This window comes from Desarmillaria tabescens, assembly GCF_030435595.1.
Source record: "Desarmillaria tabescens strain CCBAS 213 chromosome Unknown EV420scaffold_34, whole genome shotgun sequence".
In the NCBI taxonomy this organism is placed as follows: Eukaryota; Fungi; Basidiomycota; class Agaricomycetes; order Agaricales; family Physalacriaceae; genus Desarmillaria; species Desarmillaria tabescens.
In genome coordinates this window covers 197,054-221,497 of record NW_026848333.1, presented here as the reverse complement: position 1 = coordinate 221,497, position 24,444 = coordinate 197,054, and the positions used below count along the sequence as shown (strand labels likewise).

Below are 24,444 nucleotides of genomic sequence, written 5' to 3'. Positions count from 1 at the left end.
TTCGCAGCACCGATAGCGCTTATTCGTGCCACCCAACTGCAGCCGCCCAACCGTCTGATTCTTGTATCATTCACGGTACGAGCACAGCATAATGCACAGGAACTACGTGTGTGGTGTCAGCCGCCACGTCGGCATGCCGCAGCAACATGTATCGTGTGCTACCCAAAGCAAGGATGATTGTTCCAAAAAGAAGACTGGACTACAACAGTGGAGTTACATTGCTCAAATATTCCGCACGAGGATCACCATCTGGATAGTACAACTCGGAATTTCATTTTCGGGTCGGTGTTCATTTCCAATTCATTATACGATGTGCCCTTTCTCACCCGAGGGATACAAATCGAGATCGGGAAATTTACTGTTGTCCAGCACCCCACCGAGCTTCCAACCCCAGACCCTCCTTCTTCCTTCCCGGTTGGCCATCATGGCGCAATTCCTTTGACGACATCCCACTCCCTGGTTTTCCCGTGCTCTGATGCACATCTTTCGAAGTGACGCCAAGCAGTTCTTGACTCAGACAGGATTGATCAATAGGGTCGCGGTCGACAACAGTGTTCAAAGTGACCGGCTGAGGGGATGGTTGACGCCCTACGATGACGTCTAAACATTGAAGATCACAGGAGATGATTTCACTTACCAGCTGGGCGACCATCGATGATGCCTAGATTACGAACTTTGGGCTTCTAACATGATTTCCTTGATAGGTTATATATGATATGGATGGAATAAGTGATGTCAGAATGATGAATAAAATGACAGAGAATATTGCATCATCAGTATCCAAGAAGTTAATAATAATAATTATCCTTCGGGGGAAACTGTTGGACCTCCAGTTTATCGACTTGGCGCATACCAATTTTCAATCTGGTGTAGCGATGGTGGTCTAGAGGTAAAGTCAGAATAGGGGTCAATCCTAAAAGAGGTATGTTACGTCGACCGCGTGGCCTCCATCAAAGTTCGCTTCAAACGACCACGACAGGCAAAAAGAGAGTAATGGGTCTTACAGGTACCTGGTCAATCGGCTTGCGGAAAATTTATGCGTGTCTAGTACTTTTGCACCTTTTTGCAGGTATCAGTGACCTTTAGCTAGGTTCTCGCATGGTGACTTGTTTTTTTTTTCGATAACGCCAAACCACTGTCAATCCCATGACTCGGACTTCTCTTCTTCTCTTCGTCTCTTCTCCGAATTTAATCCTCGGGACGAAATTCCTGATAACTGCCATCAGGAGCAAAAAGAAAAGTCGAAGGATGCAGTGGAACTTGCGCAACCATGACCGAAGAAATCGCCGTAGGTTACCGTCAATTGAGCCATTTTTTTGCGGTAACGCTCAATTTTCTCTGCAGATGATTTTTCTCTTTGACGAGCGTTTGCGGCCAATTCTCGGCTTTACCGTCGTCGGGCCGCCTCTGGCGACATATCCCATAGTTTTGATGTCAGCTGTTCAAGCACCACCACCCAGAGATCCCATATAACTTCCGCCACGTCTTGGCCGCGGAAATAAAATGGCATCCTTCATTGGTATAAAGGCTAGGGTTAAAGCTCTCCAACGATAGCGTGACGATGATGAGGCGGTACTTCGCCCTTTCCTGCTTTTTACTTCACGGGACGTTTGCCAACTTGATTTCGCGCGCGACGAACGCGGATGGATCCACTCCGGTGTATAAGATCGCCACTGCGGCCGTTGAAGATCGTGTCAAGGATTTACTTCCTCGGATGACGTTGGAGGAGAAGGTTGCCCAACTGTATATCGGCCTTTGTTCTTTGTCGTGTTTCATTTCTTGATCATCTCGCAGGATACAAGGAGATATCAACGGATGGATGAACACGACGGATCCTCTTGATAACACACTTACGTTCAATCAGACAGGGTTGGAAGAGATGATACGGCTGAAGGGGGGATCAATCTGGGCTGGATACGCGATGCCATGGGAGAAATTCGTGTTTGCTATAGAGACAGGACAGAGATACTTGATGGAGAATACGACCTTGGGTATACCGGCTCTGTTCCAAAGCGAAGGTGCGCGCCAATCTTTCTATGATTACTGTTTCCATCTCACATCAATGATCAGGGCTGCACGGTTTCACGAACAACGGAACGATATTCCCCTCACCGATCGGTCTCGCTGCCAGTTTCAATAGGGACCTCGTACAAAATGTTTCCACAGTCGTCGCGAACGAGGCGGAGGGTTTCGGTATCACGCATATTTTCGCGCCTGTCCTGGACCTGTCGCGTGAGCTACGCTGGGGCAGGGTCGAGGAGAACTTTGGCGAAGACCCGTACTTGACCGGAGAGATCGGCTTAGCTTTCGTTCGCGGCCTGCAAGATGGTACCCGTCGAGGAGTGGAGAGCGGACAAGGGCGGAAGAGAGTCGCTGCAACATGTAAACATTTTGCCGCGTTCGGAAGTCCGCAGGGCGGGTTAAACTTGGCGCCTGTGGCTGGAGGCGAACGAGAGTTGAGGACGACGTATCTCCCGCCTTTTGAGAAGGCTTGCTTCGGAGAGTCTGAGCATTATGACTGCTTATTCAAGTTATGATGGCGTTCCAGCTATTGCAGACAAGCGTTCGTCATTTCGTCTTGCGGTTTGAAGAGAAAACTAACGCTGGTCGGTCTTAGATATGATGACTGATATCGTTAGTCGTCATTTGTACGTTGTCGGCGTCCTTCTGATCACTTCCTACAGCTACGAGAGGAATGGGGCTATCCCTACTGGGTCACGACAGACGCCGGGTCTGCCGACCTGTTGATCACCCTGCACGGGACGTGTGAGACGAGAGAATGCGCGGCAAAGACCACCTTAGAGAACAGTCTCAGTGGCGAGATGGGCGGTGGTACCTACACCTATTTGACTTTGGTCGGTGAGTTTAACACTAGCTTCGTTTTCCGTGTGCATTGCTCATGACAGATGTTGCAGACCAAGTCAAAGCAGGCCTCGTAGATGAATCTGTCATTGATCAGGTTGTTTCAACGTTGTTGCGAGTCAAGTTCGAACTTGGTCTGTTTGAGAGTGAGTTTATTCCGCTGTCTGATCTCTCCGAGGTCCTTTCTCACTGATGTTCGTTCCCGTTGCAGATCCATATCCTTATGACGACTATGCATCAACTATTCGCACTTCAGGCGCTCGTGATGTTCTCCACCAGAGTGAACTAGAATCAATAGTTTTACTGGAAAACCACGACAATGTACTTCCTTTGAGCACTGATATAGGCAGTGTTGCACTGATTGGTCCCCAAGCTGGAGTCGTTACGGTAATCTCAACTCTATTCGTCCAAATTTCTTTAGATCCTGATCGGACCTCGCAGTTCGGCGATTATGTATTTTTCAACGCGTCCAACAACGGCATATCACCACTAACCGGCTTTCAAGAGTACCTTAGCAGCATATCCAGTGCAACACAGATCAACTACGCTGAAGGATGCAAACGGTGGTCGAACGACGAATCTGGTTTCGATGAAACTGTCAGTGCAGCGGAAGCATCCGACGCAGCAGTAGTGATGGTACCCATTTTTTGACATATCTATGACTCGTAGCTCACACTGGTAAAGGTTGGTACATGGTCCCTCGATCAGACGCTGCTGTGGACGCCGGGAACGAACGCTACCACAGGCGAACATGTCGACTTATCGAATCTTGCCCTCGTTGGTGCACAGCTCAAACTCGTCCAAGCTATTAAGGCGACCGGGAAGCCAACTATCGTTGTGTTTGTCAGCGGCAAGCCCGTAACTGAGCCATGGATCCAAGCACGTATGTCGATATGACGTTTCCGCATTTTCATAACCACTGACCGTTTCAGATGCCGATGCTGTGATACAACAGTTCTATCCCGGTGAGCTAGGTGGATTAGCAATCGCAGAGATTATCTTTGGCGCCGAGAATCCTTCTGGTGAGTTGGCCTTTATGTTGAAATATATTTTGAGTCCTTATAATTAAAGGTAAACTCCCGGTATCATTCCCGAGAGACGTCGGTACTGCCCCGGCTTTTTACAATTATCTCAAGGGCGCACGACCAGTCGACCCTGGATCAGTTTTGGATGACGGCACCTTGGTGTTTGGACATCAGGTCGGTTCGCATATTCATTCATCATTGCGACGTGGCTAATAACATCACAGTACGTGCTCAATAGTCCCGTGCCGCTGTGGGGTTTTGGGCATGGCCTTAGCTATGCGACATTTAATTAGTAGGCGACAAGTTTTCATTCGTGCTGGGATGGTATTTGATAGATCATGCAGCACAGATCTGACGCTATCACAGTCTAACATTGGAACAGGCGATGACTTTAATGTGACGGTAACTGTTCATAATAACGGCGCTGTTGACGGCAAAGAAGTTGTACAGGTCGGCTCATCCACAACATTCCTTCGATCCATGACTCATCTTCCATCTTATCAATAGATGTACATTACAGATACCTTCAGTTCGGTTGTCACTCCAAATCAGCGGCTGGCCGGATTCAGCAAGGTTGATGTTCCGTATGTAGATTCTAATCTCCGCGTGCTTCATGTTTTGACAAGGATCCCTAGCGCGGGATCATCACAAACGGTTACGATTCCAATATCTTCCTCACAACTGGCGGTCTGGTCGTACAACGGCTGGGTTGTTGAGCCTGGAACCTTCAACGTGAAAATAGGGACGAGTGAGGAAACGTATATCAACGCCACTCTAACCGTCCAGTAGGACAAAGAAAAACTAATATAGAAAACAACTTGAATGCCAATACGGCTGAGATGCTAACAGCTCTAGTGATTATCGCGGAGGTCATAAGAGCTAAAAACTGGTGGTAATATATGCAAACCTTGGCTCATTTTCTCTCGTGCGGATGCTCATCCGGTGGTGCATCAAGGGAGTTTGTTGTAGTGGTCAGAAGGGTAGGTAAATGCTGGCTACTAAGACGCCGGGGTCTGTAGGTCAGAGTTTTTCCTTGGTTCTTAAGCTTCTTACATGACATGGTATACGCTGGTGGTAAAAGCGGGTCACAACTCTATGCGGCACACCAAGTCTGCGAAAATGGACGCTGGCTGGGTTGGTTGTATTAGTAAGCGAGGGCCATGAACGGATCACATGACCTTGACACGAAAAGGCCTGCCCTGAAGTGGCCAAATTTGTGTTCGCAAGAACGCGCCCTCATCTCCTGATAACAACACGCCATGACCATCCCAGTACCTACTGAGTCTGACCTTCTTGTGACAACGAGCGCTCCCATTCCGCCGTCTCATTTTTACGGCGAATCTGGCAGTGTTCGACGTTCCTCACGACCGAAAACTTCCTTGTTCAGCAGCGTAACAAAGATGCCACGGAAGCGCTCAGCTTCGACAAACCTGGGGACAGATACCTCGATGAAGATTCTGAAGAAGCAGAAGTTGGAAGAGAAGAAAGCGGTATGCGGCTTGTGTATTAGTGCCATTATTCAATGCTAACTCGGGGGACTCGAAGAATACTGTCTTAGTTCACGAAAAACGGGTGGCTCGAGATATTGCTATGGGTAATTGGCTTCGCGCTAATCGTGACTATTTTGAGCCACTACTGCCATCCATCACGACATTTGAACACTATCTCGGGCCGGGAACGTCAGGAGCCCCAGTCAAGTTTCATTCGCTTCAAGTGCAGCCTAATGATATAAAAGGAGGCGAAATGAAAGATTACCAAGTGAGTGGCGTTATATTTTTGAATTTGATGTGCCTCGTTGAACCAAGACGCAGCTCCATGGCCTGTCTTTTCTTGTATGGATGTACAAAAATGGTGAGTAACTCCTAGCCTTGGCTCTACACATCTCTTCATCCCGTGTCCAGGCATGAACTGTATTTTGGGAGACGAGTACGTGCCATTTTTCTTTGTATAGATCGTTGGGTTTCATTCTATTCAGGATGGGGTTAGGAAAGACGCTGCAGGTGCGCAGCGCATCATGACCTGTAATTCTGTTCTAAATCCCGATTCAGACCCTCTCTCTATTCGCTTACATCAAGGAGAACTCCTCAAGTCACGATGATCCGCACCTCGTTATATGCCCATTGTCCGTTCTGTCCTCCTGGGAAGCAGTGAGTTAGGGTTTCGAGCCGCTCTTAGAAGATTGTTACTTACTTAAGCAACCATTTCAGGAAGCAGCCAGATGGCTCCCTTCAATGCGGACGGTCCGCTTTCATGGACCTAGTGCCCAGCGAACCATGATAAAGAAGACATTCCTAGAGAACTCCTTTGATATAGTTTTGACCACCTACGATGCGTTTTCTGCCGAAGTATCGTGGTTTAAATCTCGTCGCTGGACCTACTGCGTACTCGATGAAGGACACAAGATCAAAAACTCGGGGACGCAGGTGGCGCAAAACTTACAGTCGATTGGCAGCCTCTACCGGCTAGTCTTGACCGGTACTCCAGTTCAGAATAACCTCGTCGAGGTTTGGGGACTTCTTCATTTCCTCTATCCTAACATTTTTACGGCGAAGACGGAGCAAAAATTCCTCGAATCGTTCGATTTAAGTAAGGGGATCTACGACGTACCTTTTCTTGGCGCAGTCCAGAAATTGTTGTCGGTAATCATGCTTAGGCGTACGAAATCCGTCGTTTCTGTGGATGTACCACCCAGGGATGAAACCACGGTCTTTATTCCTTTGACCGAGGCTCAGAGGTTTTGGCACTACAGGCTGTGAGTGTCTTTCAATTCTTCTATAACTACTCATTTCTACACGACCGTAGTTTGTATCGCATAGACATGGTCGATCTCGAGCAAATATTCGACCCGCAGCTCGAATTGGACAACAAGACTGCAAATGAAGGTCGCAGGGAAGTTTTATCGCATCTACAGAACGATGTTAACAACGGAACAACGCAAGACAAGAAATGTTCGTCTACATATTCATTGATTTTGACGTAGCTAATATTTTCTCTCAGTGTGGCAGCGACTCAGCTTCATCCTCATGCAGCTACGTATGCTATGCGATCAGTAAGCATCCTGCTCACGCGTCTCCTGGTTCTTGGTGACATCCCCATCATAGTCCCTATCTTTTACCCGATGCTCAGCCTGACCCATACACAAAGGGAGAGCACATTGTTGCGTCTTCTTCGAAAATGATAGCAATAGATAAAATCCTCGCGGACGTTCTTCCAAAGGGAGAGAGGGTGATTATATTTTCGGTGAGTTTCCTCGGTGTTGCCTCGGCGTAAGAATTTGACCCTGATTCTTTTTCCAAAGCAATGGACGGGGTGCGCTTTGCATGTGCTCTTTATGTTCACTAATATTCAATTATATTATGAAGAATGCTTGATCTCTTGGAAGACTTTATGGTCCTTCGAAACATACGCTTTGCCCGATTAGACGGGTCAACAACCAGACCTCGTCGGAATTTAGATATCAAATTGGTGCGTTGACTCGCCATTCTCCTCGTCAGTCCAACTGACCATTCTTTTTACAGTTCCAACGAGAAAAATCGCGTATGTCGTAATTAATTACACAAGATGAGGCACTTACAACTTTTGACAGCGTATCAAGTGTTCCTCATCTCGACCCAAGCCGGTGGTCTCGGTATGAATTTCCTTGACACTTCCAGATAGTAACACTGATTCGTTATTTCCTGCCGTTCCAGGCATTAACCTTACGAAGGCTCAGAACGTCATTATGTGCGACAGTAGCTGGAATCCCCAGAATGACTTGCAAGCCATTGCCCGAGCTCATAGGATCGGTCAGACGAAGACGGTGAAGGTAATGATATTCTCAAGCTGCTGTTGCACAATTCCTGATCCCCGTCTCAGGTATATAGACTGATATGCCGAGGAAGTGTCGAGGACCAAATGCTGGTAAGTGAAGCATAAAGGCTTCGAATATCAACTGAACCTTTTCATAGGACCGGTTACGGAGGAAATTGTTCCTGTCTCTGAAAATTATGGATGGCGATTCCTCGTCATCAGAAAACCCCTCCTTGGGATTGACTGAATTGAAAGATATTCTTCGAAAGGGCAGCAGCGCGTTGTCTTCATCCGACGATCACATGAACCTGGGTCGTTTCCTTGATGCATCTCTGTCTGACATCTTGGGTGCCTCGCGGGCACGAGAGGATGCCCGTGATGCGAAGATGAAGCAAAATGCCGGGAAGGATGACTCTGCGATTGCCAAAGACCTTGTTCTCAGTGCTGAAGAGGAAGAACGGCAGCTCTTGAGCGGTATCGCGCAGGTGAAATGTCGATTATTTGAAGGGAATATCGTCGAGAAGGCGAAACACGTGGAAGATATTGTCCCGAAGTTGAGCACCCAGAAACGCGCAAGGAATGATAACACGGTGACAATAAGCGGGATGACATTCATCGTAGACGGCCCTTCACCGGAAGATGTATGTACTTGTTAATTTTCTTCCGCACATTACCCATTAACCGACGAAAATGTGTAGATTCAGGAGAGAGCGCAGCAGCGGCAGCGGGATATAATGGAAGTCAAGAAGGCCAAAAAGAAGAAGAGACAGTGGGAGAACGAGGACTGGTGTGTACATTGTCGTGAAGGAGGAGAGTTGGTGACCTGTGATCATTGCCCGAGAGGTAAGGACTTCTCCTTCCGTGGTTCGATGGTTCTTTGACTTATTTCTTTTTTAGTTTTTCACGCGGAATGCTATGGGATATCGCAACGTGAGGCCAACAAGAGGGCATTCTTGGTCTGTAAACAACATTCGTGTTGCGAGTGCTCGCGTTCGACGGCCCAATCCGGTGGAATGCTTTACAGGTATGCTTTCTTACCTCCGTGCCTGTCTTCGTGCTTCATCTGAACGTTTGCAAGGTGCCGAACGTGTCCACGCGCTTTCTGCGAAGATTGTCTTCCTGATGAGATCAATGATGTTGGTGATGTACTGCCGGAATAGTACGTTCCCTTGTTGTCCCTGATTCTCAATCTCACTCTGTGTAACCCAGCCAACTATTGAACTACGGCCAGACGCCTACAGCCTTTTATATACAGTGTCACTTTTGTGATATTCAAGCGAAGGAGGATCCCACCTGGTGGTCCGAATGGCAGGTAGAGATTGCCAAGGCAGAAAAGGAAGTTAACAAGTCGCTAGGAAAATGATCTTTGGTCGTCCGCCTCTTCTTGAAAATTTATGCTTCATCGTCATACGCATCTCATGTACTAACATCGAATCCATTAGGTAAACTTAGTGCCGCCGGGAGGTTCCCGGTCCCGATTCCGAAATTGCCGCGTCGAGCTGACCAATCTGGCTCTTGTTTATTGTCAAGGCAATCGGAACAATTCCCAGCTTAGTCCCAATTTGCCTCTTTGCGCCCTTTGATACGGAACTATAAGATACTTCCCATCTGCCCGGTCCGGAGCCTTTACAGCAACCAGCTTCGCCTTTCGACCCACTAACCTGGGTTTCAATGCAGTCTGCTGTCAGCTGGGTAATTTAACAAAAACTCAGGCAGACACTAGCGTGTTATCGAAGTGCTTGCAAGTTCATGCTCGTGTATCAACTTATCGCGCCAGTTGTATCTTCGTCTATGATGTAAATCCTTTTCGAGGCTGTCATATTGTTGAATGCGAAGATTCGCATCCGCAGCAGCGTAATATGCCTCGATTTAACCGACGATGAGATCAGCTGGTGCGCTCTAACGGTGGTCCATACATAACTAGAATCTAATCACATGAAGCAACGAACGTCCACTCACTACCGTTTTATGGTTCCGTTAGTGACAGAAGCGCACGTTTCACCTTCACTCTTAATACCTTGACAACTCAAAAACAGTAATTGAGTAATTACAACATGGTCGACGACATGCAGGCGCTTGTCGATTGTCACTGGTCAGCATCTGGACGATTTTTGTTTGGATGTGTCGTGATTCGTTGCGCCGAAGGCACGCAACGGCTCGCTGGAATAATTAAATGACACAAAACGTCAAAGAAACGGGTACGTCGACAGGAGGAAATTTTGACTGCTAACTTGAAGTAGACTCTAGAGGCGCATCAGAACGGCTATTGCCGACGGACTTCGTCCGGACTGCTGCCACTCTTCTCTTTTTTCTTACGCCCTTTATGATGACTCCTTCATGTCCAGTACCAAAACACAACGTCACCATACAAGACGATGCTGTAGAAGCTGCTCCCTTTGTTGAAAAGGATCGATTTCTCGTTTCTGAAGGATCACAATGTATCTCCTGCCACAACACTTGATCGTCACAGATATTTTCACATGTGCCGGCCTACAATCCAGTCAAGCCCTATCGAAATCTATCGTAAATTGTCCCTGTCTTGGCACGGCAGAATTGACTGCTTTCTGGATCAGAAACGAGGTAAAACGGGATCAGAAGAACCAGTGGGTTCAGCTCCAATGGCAATACAATTTGCTTGTTTTCACTACTAGTCGCACCCTGAGGCTTGAATGCCTGACGATCAAGGATGCTGCGCAGTGACTTAAGTACATACAGGCTCGAACTTTATTTAATTGCGTTGACTTGCGAAACTGTCATGCGGGTATGTTTTCTTCTGTCGTCCGCCTCGGATCTGAGTAAAAATGCGACATGGCTTGTTAAATTCGCGTTTCTTTAGGTACTCACTGGCGCATCCAAGGTCAAAATTAACGTATAGGTTGTACCAGGTACCGCTTTTTTGTACATGATTTCTTGCATGGCGCGGCAATGTGTATTTGAGTCGCCAACCGTTTTGAAACCGCGAGCGCCCGCATCCGCAGCATCGCAGAGGCTTCGAATTAGCCGACAATCATATCAACTGGCGCGTACTACAACAAGAAATTACTTGGCATTCAAAACCTCTTTTGGAGACCGGTTCTTCCTCGGTTTCATCAATGTAGGGGCATATGCCGTCGTCTTCCAGTATCTAATTCAATGGTAATTTGGAGATTATGATTGGATAGTCACAGCGTGGCTGATATTCAGGTGATTGAGATAACCCCAGAACCTAACGTAATGTCGACTGAAGTCTTCCCGGTAGATCGCAAAGGCAGCCTGCGAACGAAAGTGGAGCGACATAAAATGGTACTCAGAGCGTCCTCCATTTCTCCAGTCCACTTTCATCTTGACAATGTTGGCTGCATCTCTTCTGTCCTTGGCTACTTTGGCTGTTTTTGCCGCAGGTCTGCCGCTTCTGAGCTCAGTACATCCTCCTCTCATCTGTCATCCACTCTACAGCACATCCCGGCGAAGTTCATCAGCAACTGAGCGAGTGGGAGCTCGTGGTTCGCAAGGCAAAGGTGCTTCCTGTTCAGTTTGTCGCAGAAACTGAAGTCTTCTTTTTCGGTTAGGCTGCAGCTCGTGAACGTCACTTGCTTGCCCGCAATTGCGCGCCCCAGATCTCGGACTTTACTGCTCGAAGGAAGGCCAAGAGAGATCTTAAAAGACGAAACTTTGAACCTCGTGCACCTTCTCTGACTGCCACTGCCGCAGACCCGCATTACACGGAATTGCAAAAGTTAGTATCATTTCTCATTACCACGCTATCTCACCCTCATCTTCCCTGTCTACAGCACGACTTGTGTTACCGCTCCTGAAGTCACCGAAGGCCCTTACTATATCAACAACGAGCTCGTCCGACAGAACCTCACCGAGGACCAAAGGTAGAACTGATAAGTGAACTCTAACAGCGTTTCTCATTGCTCTGTAGTGGTATTCAACTTATTCTCGACATCGGTGTCTTAGATACCACCACTTGCGAGCCTCTTTCTAACGCATTTGTTGAAATCTGGGCTGGTGAGTTCTATAATTTTGAGGCGCCATTTGCGTGGGAAAGTTGTAGTTACTAAGCGAACCTCTTTTCTCAAGCGAATGCCACCGGTTTCTATGGATCGTACGGTGCTATGTCTGGGGGACCCCCGGTCGAACGTCGTCAGGGCCCTGGCGGTCCCGGAGGAGGTGCTGGCGGAGGATCCCAGGTTATGGCTAGGAACGAGACGTTCTTGAGAGGAGGTCTGGCTACCGATGACGCTGGAATGTGAGCTTCTCGTTTAATCATTATTAAACGGAGACCTGACTCGACTTGTTAAGCACCGAGTTAATTACGATGTACATTTTTCACCTCTGACTCTTCCCTCGTCCAATCTAACGGCCGTTCTTACAGCTATCCTGGCTATTACACCGGAAGGACTGCGCACATTCGTCAGCTCTTGTTTCGTTTTGTCTGATTTGACTTCATTTTTACATAACTTTTCGCTTAGACACTATGGTTCACCTCAACTGGGAAGCATCTGCAAACGGCACTCTAGTTTCACACTCTGGAAGTCTCTTACACATTGGTCAATTCTTCTTCGATGAAGACTGGAATGACCAGGTCTATGCCATCGATCCCTACACCACCACTACGCAGAGTCGTACCTACAACGAACAGGACTCGATCTTGCAGGAAGAGAACTCCAACGGTAACAACGCATACGTTGGGTAAGCTTCAATTTATAGCATCCTTCTATTTTCTGAACCGTTTGCGCAGTCTTGAATTGCTTGGAAGCGACTTCTCTGATGGTTTGCTTGGATACATTAGTGCGTTCTACTTTCATTAAACACATCCTTATATACCTCTAATCTCTCTACGAAATCTAGCCGTTGGAGTAGATTCAACCGCATCCTACACTATCATGAATACCAATTACCTGAACTCGACTGGCGCGTAGACTAGTCCGAGTGGTAGTGCATAGCGTAGGCGATGCCTCCCTGCTTTCACAGTTCTCCAAGAGTTTGATGTCACCATATCCACGCAGAAATGAAGTTACTTAGTCTCTATTATACTTTGTGTATGAGCCGATTGTGTTTTATGAGAGTTTTTTTTTGCCCAAAAGCAAGCCGAACCGGGGCAACCGGCCCGGTTCACGTTTGTGTCTCGCAAATTGCCGTCCTTTTCTTGCTAGTACTACAACGAGTCCTCAGCCTTGCTCGTCTTGTGCAAATGTCATTAGTAGAGAAGGATGCCTCCCTGATAACCTGTCTTCTTGAATGTCGGCGGGTCTAGAGCTTATAGCTGTGACTTGTGACTCTGTTTCACCTATCCGACCGGAATCAGCATCATATCTATGTCATTTTGGATTTCTCGTCGTTTCTTCCCGCTCTCACCATGATTCTCACCCCAGGGATCCGTTTTCTCGCAGCTGCGTTTCTTCCTGTCGCATTGATTGCCGGTTTCGCGGCCTTTCTGCAGCACTGGGGTCTTCTGTTGAACCCAAAGAACTGGGATGCTTCGCCTTGGATTGTATTTCTCACCGCCATTGCAACTTCCCTCGTGTACTTTGTCTTGCGTATTTTTTACATGGACCGCCTTCATAAAGAAGCAGCAAAAGCTATTGGTGCCCGTACCATGACCCGAGTTAAAGGTAAATGGCCTGGAAATGCCGATATCTTGGCAGCGATGGTCGTCACATGAGCTGACGGCTACCCCAGTAAGACACTCTTTCTCCTTCATATCGTAGATTTTTCATTGGGAGTCTGTATAGGCGATGGTCTAGGAGAAATGACGGACATATACGGGCCTTTCTTTAACCTACCTCTTCTATGGTCTGACATGATCTTTACGACGTCGCCGAAGCATATCCAGATTGTTCTTGCCACTGAGTTCCAGAATTTTGAGAAAGGTAAACTTATCTCGTCGTGTGCCTATTTTGAGCAGAACGCTAATACGGGAAACTATCTAGGTGAACGGTTCCAAAATAGCATGAAATCTGTCCTCGGCTTGGGGGTATTCAATGCCGACGGTATGACTTCCCTTACTCATAGAGCTTTCAGCTAATTCGTAGACCTTCAGGTTATATGTGGAGGTTTGCTATAGCATCGTCGCCATCCTGAAAGTCCAACTTAATTATTATAGATTTCATCGATCTATGACCAAACCCTTTTTCACTCGGGACAGGATCATCCATTTCGATTTGTACGACCGACACGCAGAGACAGCAATTACTCAAATGAAACAAAGACTTCGAAGTGGCTATCCCGTTGATTTCCAGGTTTGCCGATGAAACATTGGATGAAAGGACCGTCCTAACTTGCTTCTCGCAGGATCTGATGTGCCGCTTTACTATGGACTCTGCAACCGAGTTCCTCTTCGGCTCATGCGTTGACACTCTTACAGCCACGTTACCTTATCTACAAAGCATATCGATTATCCCTGCAGAATCTAACGATGCCGATTCTCTTGAAGCAAATAAATTTTCTGAGGCGTTTTTCGAGGCACAGAAAGTTCTATCTGGTCGCTTGCGTAAAGGGTGGATTTGGCCTCTTTTCGAGATCAGGAAGGACATGACGGAGGCCCCAATGAAGGTTGTGCGAGGCTTCGTCGAGCCTATCATCCAAGCGGCACTCGAGAGGAAGAAAGCGTCCGATTCTATGGATAAGAAGTCAGAACCCAATGTCGTTGGCGACGACGAAACATTGCTGGACCATCTGATCGGCATGATATCTGGTATGAAGCCCAACTCTGTTCATTAATCAAGCTTCGATTCTGAGTTTTTGTCGCAGACCCGGTTGTCATCAAGGATGAAACGTAAGTTATACAACTCTCATGCTCGACGCTCGACTGACGGATTTCTTGAGTCTGAATATTTTAATCGGTAGGTATCCACGCTCATCCATTGCGATGCTGTAGAGTTGAAATCTGCCAGCCGGACGCGACACTACCGCAGCGACACTGACTTTCGTTGTCTACCTCTTGTCCACGTACCCAGACGTTTGCTCGCGTCTCCGACATGAAATTCTTACCAGGGTTGGAACCACCCGCGCACCTACTTTCGAGGATATCAAGGAAATGAAGTACTTAAGGGCAGTAATCAACGGTATGTCTGAGAATCCGTTAAGCAATGTAACTAAGTACTTGTCGTAGAGACGCTGAGGTTGTACCCCGCCGTGTACGTGTCCACGGTTTGTATGCCCATATACATCCTGATAGCCCTTACGTAGTCCCTTCAACGTCAGGTAGGACAGACATATACTCTCACTTTTTTTCAGGCTAAACACTCACTAGAGAATCCATAAGTGCTACAACCTTCCCCTCCGAGGATCCTTCGGAAAAGCCATTGTATATCCCTGCAAATACGAAGTATTTTCTCCCTTGATGCTAATCCTCAGTTTATAAATGTCCCGTTCAGGATCTCGTACTCTGTTTTCCTCATGCACCGTCGAAGAGATCTTTGGGGACCTGATGGTGAGCGTTACCGATATAGACCACAAGGCAGACATCGACGCACCTCCAGCTGAACAATTCGATCCTGATCGTTTCCTGGACCACCGATTCAAGCAGTATCTAGCACCTAATCCCTTTATTTTCCTTCCATTCAACGCAGGACCGAGGATCTGCCTGGGGCAGCAGTTTGCGTATAATGAAATCTCATTCATGCTTGTCAGGCTCTTGCAGAACTTTTCGTCATTTGAATTCGATCAGGATGCTTTGCTAAATGAGTTTCGTACTCCAGCGAATTGGACCAAATGTAGTGGGAGGAAGGCAATTGATAAATTTTGGCCGAGGTATACATTGACTTTGTATAGCGCGGTAAGAGGGGAATGTTTCTCTGTATCTGTACTTACATTCAACGTCTTCTTCACTCAGGGAGGTATGTGGATCAAAGCAATTGAAGCCGAAGCCGAAGCCGATGGCTTGAGTCCTCACGTTTGAAAAGCTTATACACATTGGGCATGTTCCAATCTTGTATAGTCACCCGGTACCTGTAATCACACTATCTGTATCTTCATACGAAATCAGCCAATATCGTGGAGCGCAAGGAGGCATCGAAAATAGCCAGAAAATCGATCCAAGGCTCAAGATTCGTCCGCCGCGGCTAGTTACTGTCGCTAGTAGCATGCTCCGGGAATTTGTCGTGTGTCGCGTCTTTTGTTCTTCGTTTCAAGCTAATTTTCTATCTACCTGTATATCAAGGAAGGAAGAAAGTATCATCACTGGATAGGCAACTTTTCTGCTTAGCATTTTTTTACGGTAGGCCGTATCATATGACCTCAATCAGCAGCTTACCAAATGCAACGGAAGTAGGAACTCCAAAATAATGGACGTTTACATCGCTACGATGGAGTAGTACTGACATGCAGGATTTCATGTTGTGAATTCTCAGAAATAGAAAGTACAGCAGATTTACAAAGAATCAAAGGGCAAGCAGCTGCTTGATGAACAAGTGTGGCAGGTGACCGACGATGATTCTCAAGCTCCCACTGAGTATCTGAACGGCTACCGGCAACTGGTTTGTTCCATTATCCGGATGACTCCATTTATAATTGAATTCGACATCAATTTAAGTTTCCACGCCCGTTCTCTCGTTTTCATCATGATTCTCACTCCAGGGATTCGTTTTCTGGCCCTCATAATACCTGTCATCGGTCTATTTTTTGGTCTTGTCGTCCTCTTGCAAAGATGGATCGTCTATGCGAGTCTCGGCGATTGCTGCATTTCCTCTTGGGTCGTAGCCCTGGGCGCGACTTCATCAGCTATCGTTTACTGGGCTGCTCGCATTGTCTGCATGGCTTACTATCACGAAAAGGATGCCAAATCTATGGGTGCTCGCCTCATTCCATGTGTGCAAGGGAAATGGCCCGGTAATGTCGACATATTAGCCAAATTCAGCAGCGTATGGGCTGAGGGTTACCCAAGTAAGCAGCCTTGCTTTACTGGAGGCGATATCGCTGATTAGGAACTCTGACAGGCGACGGCTTGGAAGAGATGATAGATGCACACGGGAGTATCTTCAACCTGCGTCTGCTATGGTCGGACATGGTCGTCACGATGTCACCAAAGCATATCCAGCACATCCTTGCCACAGAATTTATTAATTTCGAGAAAGGTATGTCTAAACTGCACCAATACTCTGGGAGGAAAATGTTACTGACGTGGTAATTCATGCAGGTCAGAGGTTACGAAATGCCATGAAATCTGTCTTAGGTACCGGGGTATTCAATACTGATGGTACGGTCGCCTATGCTCCTGGACCTCACCACTAAGCTCATCCACCTTTAGGCGATATGTGGAAGTATGTCGTATATTTTCATTATGTATAATTCTATCTCAAAATTCACAGGTTCCATCGATCAATGACGCGACCTTTCTTTACGCGAGACCGGATCACTCATTTCGATCTATACGACAAGCATGCGGAGGCAACAATCTCTCAGATGAAGCGCAGGCTCTGCAGTGGGTATCCCGTGGATATCCAAGTACGTTGGTCCAGCGCCTCGTGTTTACGAAAGGATCTTCTAATTCTGCTTCGAAGGATCTAATGGGCCGGTTTACGATGGATTCGGCAACTAATTTCCTCTTCGGCTCTTGTGTTGACAGTCTTTCAGCGACGTTACCCTATCCACGCAATGCTTCTGTCGGCCCAAGCGAGTGTAACAATAACGACTCTAACAAAGCCAATGCATTTGTGGAGGCGTTTCTCACGGCACAGCACACTCTGTCAAAAAGAGAGCGTCTGGGATGGATCTGGCCGCTCTTCGAGATTGCTAAGGATAATACGGACGCTCCCATGAAGATCGTACATGGCTTTGTCGAGCCTATCGTTGAGGCGGCACTCCAGAAAAAGAAAGCATCCGGTTTCGCAAGTAACAAAGATATCAATGAAATCGGCGACGACGAGACATTACTGGACCATCTCGTCAGTATGACATCTGGTACGAGGTGTATAATCTCATCGGGACTTTTCTGAGTCTCTCATCTAGACCTGGTGGTCATTAGGGATGAAACGTAGGTTCTAGAGCGCAGAGAATCGCATCCGAGCTGACAGTTCTTTAAAGGTTGAATATTTTATTAGGTATCTCACCTTTTATTGCTGTCATAGTCTTGAACTCATCCCTACAGCCGCACGCGATACCACCGCAGCGACACTTACTTTTGTCATCTACTTTTTGTCCATGTATCCGGAAATTTGCTCACGCCTCAGAGGAGAAATCCTGACAAAAGTTGGTCCTAACCGCATACCCACCTTTGAGGATATCAAAGACATGAAGTATTTGAGGGCAGTCATCAATGGTACGAATTACAAGTTGGTAATACAGTGCTGTTGTTTCATCTTGTTTCAGAAACGCTGCGATTGTACCCCGTCGTGTGTGTATCCATAGTCAATTCGCTCGAATATTTTCTGACCGTCTTTGTAGTCCTTTCAACGTCAGGTAAGACGAGAACATAATCTACTGCGAGTCTTACGCATCACGCTGCTCAGGGATTCTATCAACGCAACAACATTTCCTTCAGATGACCCCTCCGCAAAGCCCTTTTATATTCCCGCACACACGAAGTGCTTTTATTCTTCCTGATATTTTATTCCTTGATCTCACGGCGCGCACACTTCTCAGAACCCTCTATTCTGTCTTCCTCATGCATCGCCGAAAAGATCTCTGGGGCCCTGATGGTGAGTGCTGCGTACAAAGCTATGGTACCTCGAATATTGATGTCTCTCTTTAGCTGAGGAATTCGACCCTGACCGGTTCCTGGACCATCGGCTCAAAACCTACCTGACACCCAATCCTTTTATCTTCCTTCCTTTCAACGCGGGACCGAGGATCTGCTTGGGGCAACAGTTTGCATATAATGAAGTATCCTTCATGCTTGTTCGACTCTTGCAGAGTTTTTCTTCGTTTGAATTCTGTGAGGATGTTCTTCCGACTGAGTGTCGTACACCAGCAGATTGGACGAAGTGCAAAGGGAGGAAAGCGATCGATAAGTTTTTGCCAAGGTCTACGTTGACTTTGTATAGTGTGGTGAGCGAGGAAGTCGTCTCCTTGTGTTCAATAATTAACTGACGTTCGGTTCAGGGCGGTATGTGGATTAAGGCAACTGAAGCCGATAGAGCTTGAAACCAATGAAAAATGATACGTATGTTCCAGTATTGTCGCTTGTGTACCTGTGTTATGTGTCTATACCGACTAATGAGCTTAAAACTTCTTTTACGAATTATTATGGTTTTGTTGGTGCGCTGAGAAGGCGTTGTTATTAGTCGCAGACAATCTCACGATCCTTTCTGCTTGTGGAGGAGAGAGTGCCCGCGACCATGAGCGAATGACTGCATTATGGGAGTCAATTATATACACTCATCTGTCATCTCCGCACTAGTCTAGAAGTCTGCTTTGCAGGTACTTGCGGAACTCGTTCATGTGCGTGAAGCCTGATCCTCAGAGCTGGGAGTATAAGTACCTGTCGTGTCTGAAGTTTTTCAGTGCGACCCTCAAGGCCCAAGGATATATGCATGGTCTATTCAGTATTGAGGTTAAGTATCAGTAGCTCAAGATATCTAGAGCATATATAAAACCTCCACGTCCTGAGGACAGCGAGGAACTGGGCGATTGAGAAGGGAAAATGGCTGGGCGAGATTCTCTCCGTGAAATTCTAGACTATAAGTTCGCCCTAGCCTCCAGATTGAGAATAATAAAATTTAAATAATATTGTTATGTATTGCCCGCGCCGATGACGCCATCGTCAGCACGTGATCGTGAACAACCCCGAAATATTAGCGGCATTATTCTTGATCTTTTACTATTACCATCAGCCTCTATTCAGCCTGTTTCCTTTACTTCCAGTTGCTCTCCATTTGTTCCAATAATGACGACAAATTTTCCTATGGCGAGTTTTTATCTTGTCCTGTAACTATAAAATGTTAACATTTTGTGCAGGACAGTCACTTCATGCAGCGTACCGACTCGGAGGCAACAGACGAATCACCTTTTGGATCAGGGCTAACGACACCAGTAGACGAGGATATACAGCCCTTCGCTGGCCTTCACGAACGGCTCATCGCCGAATTCGATCTAGACTTGCAAGAAACGCCTAGGCCGGACAGGTACCAGAAGTTCGACACCGTTGACACGCCCGCCAAGACCCGTTCACTTTCAAAGGTAGTGACAAAGGCGAAGAAGTTTGTGAGAGGCTTGGTTCAAGGCTCGAAGGCGAGTGCTCTGCCGAACTTGCGGATTCTGTACTTACAAGTGGCCAGACAAACATCTTCGAGGACCAACGCGTAGTGCCTACCCTGATACTCCCGATGGACAGCGTAGAGATTAATACGGCGGAGGAACCCTCGTCCGCCATCATTGCTCAAGAAACGCCCTGCTCCGCTCATACCGATGTCTTCCTGTCAAACGCTTTCTCTTCCACTGTCGCCAGTTCTAAGGAAATGCCTGCAGATATGCTTGACACTACAGATGATATGGAAACGGTTCCATCTGATCAGCACCTCGAGGACAGTATTGCATTGACTTCGCCAGATAGCACGCACAGCATTCCCTTAAGATCGGACCATGAGGTGAGTGTCCTAGTGCTCAGCTCGATTAGAATCTTATTCCATCTCAGGGTCTCCTTATCCAGCATGCTAGATCGATGTCCACCACGATAGTCAAAAGTCTTGATGAAAAAGCCATCGAAAATGTTCGTGACATATACTTTTCTTTGTGTGCATTCACACAACATCTCCCAGATTACTATTGAAAACAACGAATCTGTCCTTGCTGATTCGACTGAATATCTCTTCGACGAAGCTCTTGCACTGAAATTCCCGGACTTTTCCCCGAATGCGGTTCCTTCAGCTCTTTTGAAAATTCTTCTCTTCCTTCCTTGGTGTGTCCTCGTCGGTGCAACTATTTTGCTCTCTCCCCGGCATCTGGAATACGTTGCGTTCTTTCCGGGATACATTGCGTCACCTCAAGGAATCCGCCGCTTTGCCCATTGGGCCGACGTCGCTATTGCCCATGTTATGATCTTCTTCGCTTTCATCGTATGTATCGGCACGCAACACTTACCGCTCGGAGTCGCTCTTGCCGTTCTTACCGTTGGACAGAGCATCGTGGCGTGGCACAACTTCAGTTTTGACAGTGAAATCCCTGTAGGCGATGACGATAGACAGTCCTTGTACCTTGTCGCTGTAACTTTTGGCTGCTCCAAACCTTTCATGATCACGGAGTCAGCGAAAGGATATTTTGTTGGACGCGAGAGAGACGATATCGCTGCGAACGATGATTCGGATACGGAATAATTACGTTTGAATGACACTGGATACTACCAGTTCGTCGCTGTTGTCTAGTACTTGACTTGCATAACTCTCGAAATGTTAATTCGAATTTCTATTTTGACGTCTTGATCTGAACGCGTGCTTCGCCCCCTTTATGTACAAAGTTTTCACGAGCTTTCGGTAGAAGAACAAGTTGCGAATAGCATTGTGGTTAGCGTTTCCCCTGCAACGTGATTTCCTTGTAACTGGACGTGCCACCCGCACATGCGGATTCACTCTATCTGAAAAACGACTGTAATTCCGTTTCTATCTTCTATTTGTGTACAAGCTGTTATCTTTCGGATGTGGGCGAAGTAATTGTTCGAAAGAACGCCGACTTGCTGCGGGTGCCGCAGAACTTGAAATCGTTATGAGTGTCCATCGTCGAGACCCATATTGATAACGTATGCGTCCCACGCCGCAAAGCTACAAGTTCACGCACTATGAGCAAATTTTGGCCGTGAGACTGCGATGGCTCACCTAAATCCTGGAGGTGCAAAATTCCACATGTTGATGGTGTCTACTCCACATCTCTGATTGTGCAACATCGAATAACGTCTGAGATGAACTCGGTAAGTTCTCCGTCGGGTCTAAGGGCGGGCCTGTGTGTAGGTAGGTCGGTAAATAATCGTTCAGGTATGCTGGATCTGTAGAGGACGAATTTTGTCAACGAGGATTCACACCAAAGGAGGGAAGAGTACAAGTACCTTGCTCATATAACGCGTCAGATACAGTAAAGTACGAGTCCCCGATGGGAGCAGGTACGGGAGTGGCATTTTCCTGAGGATGCGAAGCTTGGATAGAAGTGCCATCTAAAACACTGGCAGTATCAAAGGACGCCATGCACTTGAACATTTTCCTAGAAAATCCTTTGTGGTCACCCCAGTGTGATACTTTGAAACAACTGCTCACAATGCACGACCCGCGACCATCCACCTATCAAAGGACCAATGTCAATCCATTCATAGTACGGAATACGCACACACGTACGAGTCGGAAGCATGTATGAAGGTGGCTAGGCACTGTTCATAGCCAGTTAAGTCTTCTGCCTTTGGGGGATGGCCCACCCGTTTCCCACTCCAGATGTTCATAGCCAATACGGCACCAGACATGAAGGCTCCCATCTAAACCAACTTCTAATTAATGGACGGGGAGGTAGACAGAGATGTTCAGCTCACCAGAATGTGTGGTATGATAATCTTGATTCTTTTCATATGAACCTGTAGGATCCGAGAACAAGATCTGGCCGCTATCGTAGATAAAACAAGAGATGGCGTCGACAAGGAAGAGCCTGGGCATAGAAAAGGTCGATGTGTATATATTTGGAGCATGTGGTAGGTGTTGTATAGAACCGCAGATTGATACAAGAACAGCGTATTGTCGCGGTCGGGATTCCAACGTACTAAAACACGGTCAGCACAATGTTAGACACGTAACGGAAACTATACAATGGTCGGGGATGGAGTTCATCCAAGCATTCATGGAAGAATCTATGTCAGAATTGATGCGCTGTTCATCCTTTCCTGTAAGACCCCACCGATCTCGGCGTTTTTTGATGGAATATAAATTCGTCGCGACAACCGACATTATCCCGCTTAACCGTATTTGGGCATTAAAATAACTGATTTTAGAAGGTTTGTTGCCCGGTTGGCAAAAGCGTACTTCTCCATCTGAACGGATATCCCAGTATTCGTCATCGCATTCAACTGGTAGCTCTGAGTCGAAACTGTGTCAAAATATCTATGTTCAGCAGACGCAATATTATATACCAAAATGACGTACTCTTCCTCATGCATCATGAGCGGCCGTCCATCATACAGACTTATGAGTCTATCGAGCGTAACAAGCGCCCTGATGTATATAATATTTTCAGTATCTTGCGGACAAACATAGGATGGTGAAATACCAAAACGATCGTTTCTTGAGTTCATCGTCGACTGTCAGCTTATGCCCCTTGGCCCTGGGCTTCTTCCGATGTAACCCAATTTCTACAGCGTAGCGTAGTCCGAGTCCAACCACCATCCAGCTAAACTCAGGTACAGAAGTTCCCAAGGTATATATCACCGCAAGCTTCCGAAGACATCCTGAGCTTGACCAGGAAATGAAAGGAGATAGACTTACGACAGTCTCCTGAATGTTATATAAGCAGGGAGGACGCAATATTGCTTTCTTGGAGACAGGAATTGGCTCGATGAATTTCCACCCTGCAGAAAGCCTCGAACTGGGATCGGCCAATACCCTTGGGTCGTCAGAGTAACGTGACGCAACAGCTAAAACAAAAAGTAGTGTAGCACCAAAACTTTCATCCCGTAGATGTAACCCGTCGGCGACATCTTTCATGAATGTAGGCCTATGCATGATTGGGAGAATTGGATGGATCGTTTCGGAATATATGGCGATCAGGCTTGTGATAAGGTCGCTGTCGGGAAAAACGTAACCAGGTTTAATGATTTCGGTCTCGGCTGTAGCGCGTTCCCACTGGTCATCAAGTCTGGTTAGCGAAAGAGGGATTGGCCGATAAGGTAGGACACACATGATATAAATTGGAATAGTCTTGAAGTTGCATCGTATTCAAACTACCGGTCAACTTCTTTTTAGCGGAAAGGGCACTCATGAAAAGCGCTAAAGCACTTGATGGTCCGAAACATCTCTCGCTGAGGGCCGTGTCGTGTTCCAACGACAGATTCTTCATTTTTTCCCCAAGGTCCAGGCTCGTAAAGTCATCATCAAGTTCAGCCAGTTCGGACATAAGACTTGCAGGTCGGGATGAACCTTGCGAGGATACCAGTACATGCCTTTTTGTCCCTTCAGGTATAATGATATCCGGATTGCGCTATAATGATTGAGAAAGGTCGCGGGGTAGGTGCAATATCTCCGAACCTCTTTGAGCGTACGTTCCAATTGTTCGGCACGTCGTTCTAAGTCTGCCACGTAACTGATGAGGTATCAGTTACATATTATAGATTCACTTAGTTTGCAATTGTCGCACCTAGCATTGTATTTTCGTCGCGGTAAATTTGAAGATACAGCAGATTCTTGCCTGGTAACACCGAAATCAGTGTCTGCTTATACGAGTGTTGAGACAGAAAAAACACACACGGACTTTGGACCCCGTCTCTGTACGAGAGCTGTGATAAGTTTCGAGTCTTTTGTAGTAATAGGAAAACTAGCCTTCGAAGGAGCCATGTACGTGCACTCTGCACCAAGTACAATACAATTCAAGCAGCCGTTTCCCTGTTCAGCAATGTCATAACCTATACATTTCAAAGATTCAGCCACTTTGTTATCTAGCTTGAAGTGAACAGGTTATACATTTTACTAGCAAGCAAGCGCGTCAGAAATGGCATAGTAACGAAAAAGGTCTAGAAAATGCTTACTTTTTCTTACACGGCACCTATCGCATGCACGCGTCATTCTCCTCTTTGTGACGGTTACTTCGTCGTCCATGGTGGTGGGAAAAGGTGTATAGAAAAACGACGGTCATGGTTGGGAGGCATCCACCAGTAGGATGGCAC

The 24,444-nt window shown here is 46.9% G+C and overlaps 8 protein-coding genes across 8 annotated transcripts; 6 read left to right on the top strand and 2 right to left on the bottom strand.

Annotated features, from left to right (window-relative positions):
- Positions 1 to 355: 355 nt before the first annotated feature.
- EV420DRAFT_1274363 (uncharacterized protein) lies at positions 356 to 668 on the bottom strand (the record flags this gene model as incomplete). Its single annotated transcript, XM_060467833.1, has 2 exons — positions 356 to 588; positions 638 to 668. Coding segments are annotated over 2 exons (264 nt in total), but the record flags the coding sequence as incomplete, so codon positions are not given.
- An 893-nt stretch (positions 669 to 1,561) lies between these two features.
- Positions 1,562 to 4,988, top strand: EV420DRAFT_1704106 (glycoside hydrolase family 3 protein; the record flags this gene model as incomplete). The annotated part of the gene is made up of 16 exons (XM_060479524.1): positions 1,562 to 1,743; positions 1,795 to 2,018; positions 2,071 to 2,467; positions 2,532 to 2,563; positions 2,618 to 2,634; positions 2,685 to 2,859; positions 2,916 to 3,008; positions 3,074 to 3,249; positions 3,304 to 3,498; positions 3,547 to 3,745; positions 3,795 to 3,884; positions 3,934 to 4,061; positions 4,112 to 4,179; positions 4,232 to 4,337; positions 4,395 to 4,471; positions 4,523 to 4,988. 16 exons carry the CDS (start codon positions 1,562 to 1,564, stop codon positions 4,674 to 4,676), a joined length of 2,313 nt encoding a protein of 770 aa, XP_060327523.1. The 3' UTR covers positions 4,677 to 4,988.
- Positions 4,989 to 5,146: 158 nt separating this feature from the next.
- EV420DRAFT_1646258 (P-loop containing nucleoside triphosphate hydrolase protein) lies at positions 5,147 to 9,039 on the top strand (the record flags this gene model as incomplete). Its single annotated transcript, XM_060477883.1, has 21 exons — positions 5,147 to 5,377; positions 5,433 to 5,645; positions 5,699 to 5,738; positions 5,789 to 5,813; positions 5,863 to 5,887; positions 5,936 to 6,034; positions 6,095 to 6,639; positions 6,690 to 6,835; positions 6,885 to 6,936; positions 6,989 to 7,127; positions 7,186 to 7,196; positions 7,250 to 7,352; positions 7,406 to 7,424; positions 7,474 to 7,515; positions 7,577 to 7,692; positions 7,743 to 7,787; positions 7,835 to 8,317; positions 8,375 to 8,519; positions 8,574 to 8,700; positions 8,755 to 8,835; positions 8,886 to 9,039. The coding sequence occupies 21 exons, from the start codon at positions 5,147 to 5,149 to the stop codon at positions 9,037 to 9,039; spliced, it is 2,841 nt and encodes a 946-aa protein (XP_060327522.1).
- A 1,624-nt stretch (positions 9,040 to 10,663) lies between these two features.
- On the top strand, positions 10,664 to 12,741 carry EV420DRAFT_725831 (aromatic compound dioxygenase). The gene is made up of 12 exons (XM_060483230.1): positions 10,664 to 10,859; positions 10,915 to 11,056; positions 11,112 to 11,167; positions 11,225 to 11,391; positions 11,447 to 11,536; positions 11,584 to 11,669; positions 11,742 to 11,910; positions 11,964 to 11,981; positions 12,037 to 12,074; positions 12,134 to 12,353; positions 12,403 to 12,452; positions 12,513 to 12,741. The coding sequence occupies exons 2-12, from the start codon at positions 11,005 to 11,007 to the stop codon at positions 12,581 to 12,583; spliced, it is 1,017 nt and encodes a 338-aa protein (XP_060327521.1). The 5' UTR covers positions 10,664 to 10,859; positions 10,915 to 11,004; the 3' UTR covers positions 12,584 to 12,741.
- Positions 12,742 to 12,895: 154 nt separating this feature from the next.
- Positions 12,896 to 14,970, top strand: EV420DRAFT_1561324 (cytochrome P450). Its single transcript, XM_060473855.1, has 8 exons — positions 12,896 to 13,276; positions 13,328 to 13,342; positions 13,397 to 13,534; positions 13,595 to 13,654; positions 13,749 to 13,903; positions 13,956 to 14,358; positions 14,558 to 14,728; positions 14,776 to 14,970. The coding sequence occupies exons 1-8, from the start codon at positions 13,021 to 13,023 to the stop codon at positions 14,850 to 14,852; spliced, it is 1,275 nt and encodes a 424-aa protein (XP_060327520.1). The 5' UTR covers positions 12,896 to 13,020; the 3' UTR covers positions 14,853 to 14,970.
- Positions 14,971 to 16,132: 1,162 nt separating this feature from the next.
- EV420DRAFT_1561316 (cytochrome P450) lies at positions 16,133 to 18,995 on the top strand. Its single transcript, XM_060473854.1, has 13 exons — positions 16,133 to 16,547; positions 16,601 to 16,738; positions 16,801 to 16,860; positions 16,912 to 16,924; positions 16,973 to 17,108; positions 17,165 to 17,564; positions 17,613 to 17,637; positions 17,688 to 17,704; positions 17,752 to 17,922; positions 17,973 to 18,062; positions 18,113 to 18,301; positions 18,355 to 18,650; positions 18,705 to 18,995. The coding sequence occupies exons 1-13, from the start codon at positions 16,160 to 16,162 to the stop codon at positions 18,744 to 18,746; spliced, it is 1,965 nt and encodes a 654-aa protein (XP_060327519.1). The 5' UTR covers positions 16,133 to 16,159; the 3' UTR covers positions 18,747 to 18,995.
- Positions 18,996 to 19,435: 440 nt separating this feature from the next.
- On the top strand, positions 19,436 to 20,939 carry EV420DRAFT_1561310 (uncharacterized protein). Its single transcript, XM_060473853.1, has 5 exons — positions 19,436 to 19,509; positions 19,560 to 19,832; positions 19,880 to 20,188; positions 20,236 to 20,310; positions 20,360 to 20,939. Exons 1-5 carry the CDS (start codon positions 19,489 to 19,491, stop codon positions 20,912 to 20,914), a joined length of 1,233 nt encoding a protein of 410 aa, XP_060327518.1. The 5' UTR covers positions 19,436 to 19,488; the 3' UTR covers positions 20,915 to 20,939.
- A 75-nt stretch (positions 20,940 to 21,014) lies between these two features.
- On the bottom strand, positions 21,015 to 24,430 carry EV420DRAFT_1561305 (fungal-specific transcription factor domain-containing protein). Its single transcript, XM_060473852.1, has 17 exons — positions 24,307 to 24,430; positions 24,242 to 24,247; positions 24,101 to 24,183; positions 24,027 to 24,046; positions 23,919 to 23,969; positions 23,810 to 23,864; positions 23,463 to 23,762; positions 23,051 to 23,407; positions 22,836 to 22,999; positions 22,712 to 22,780; positions 22,378 to 22,655; positions 22,108 to 22,331; positions 21,920 to 22,053; positions 21,842 to 21,865; positions 21,637 to 21,788; positions 21,410 to 21,576; positions 21,015 to 21,355 (listed from the first exon to the last, which is right to left on the bottom strand). Exons 1-16 carry the CDS (start codon positions 24,374 to 24,376, stop codon positions 21,410 to 21,412), a joined length of 2,154 nt encoding a protein of 717 aa, XP_060327517.1. The 5' UTR covers positions 24,377 to 24,430; the 3' UTR covers positions 21,015 to 21,355.
- Positions 24,431 to 24,444: the final 14 nt, after the last annotated feature.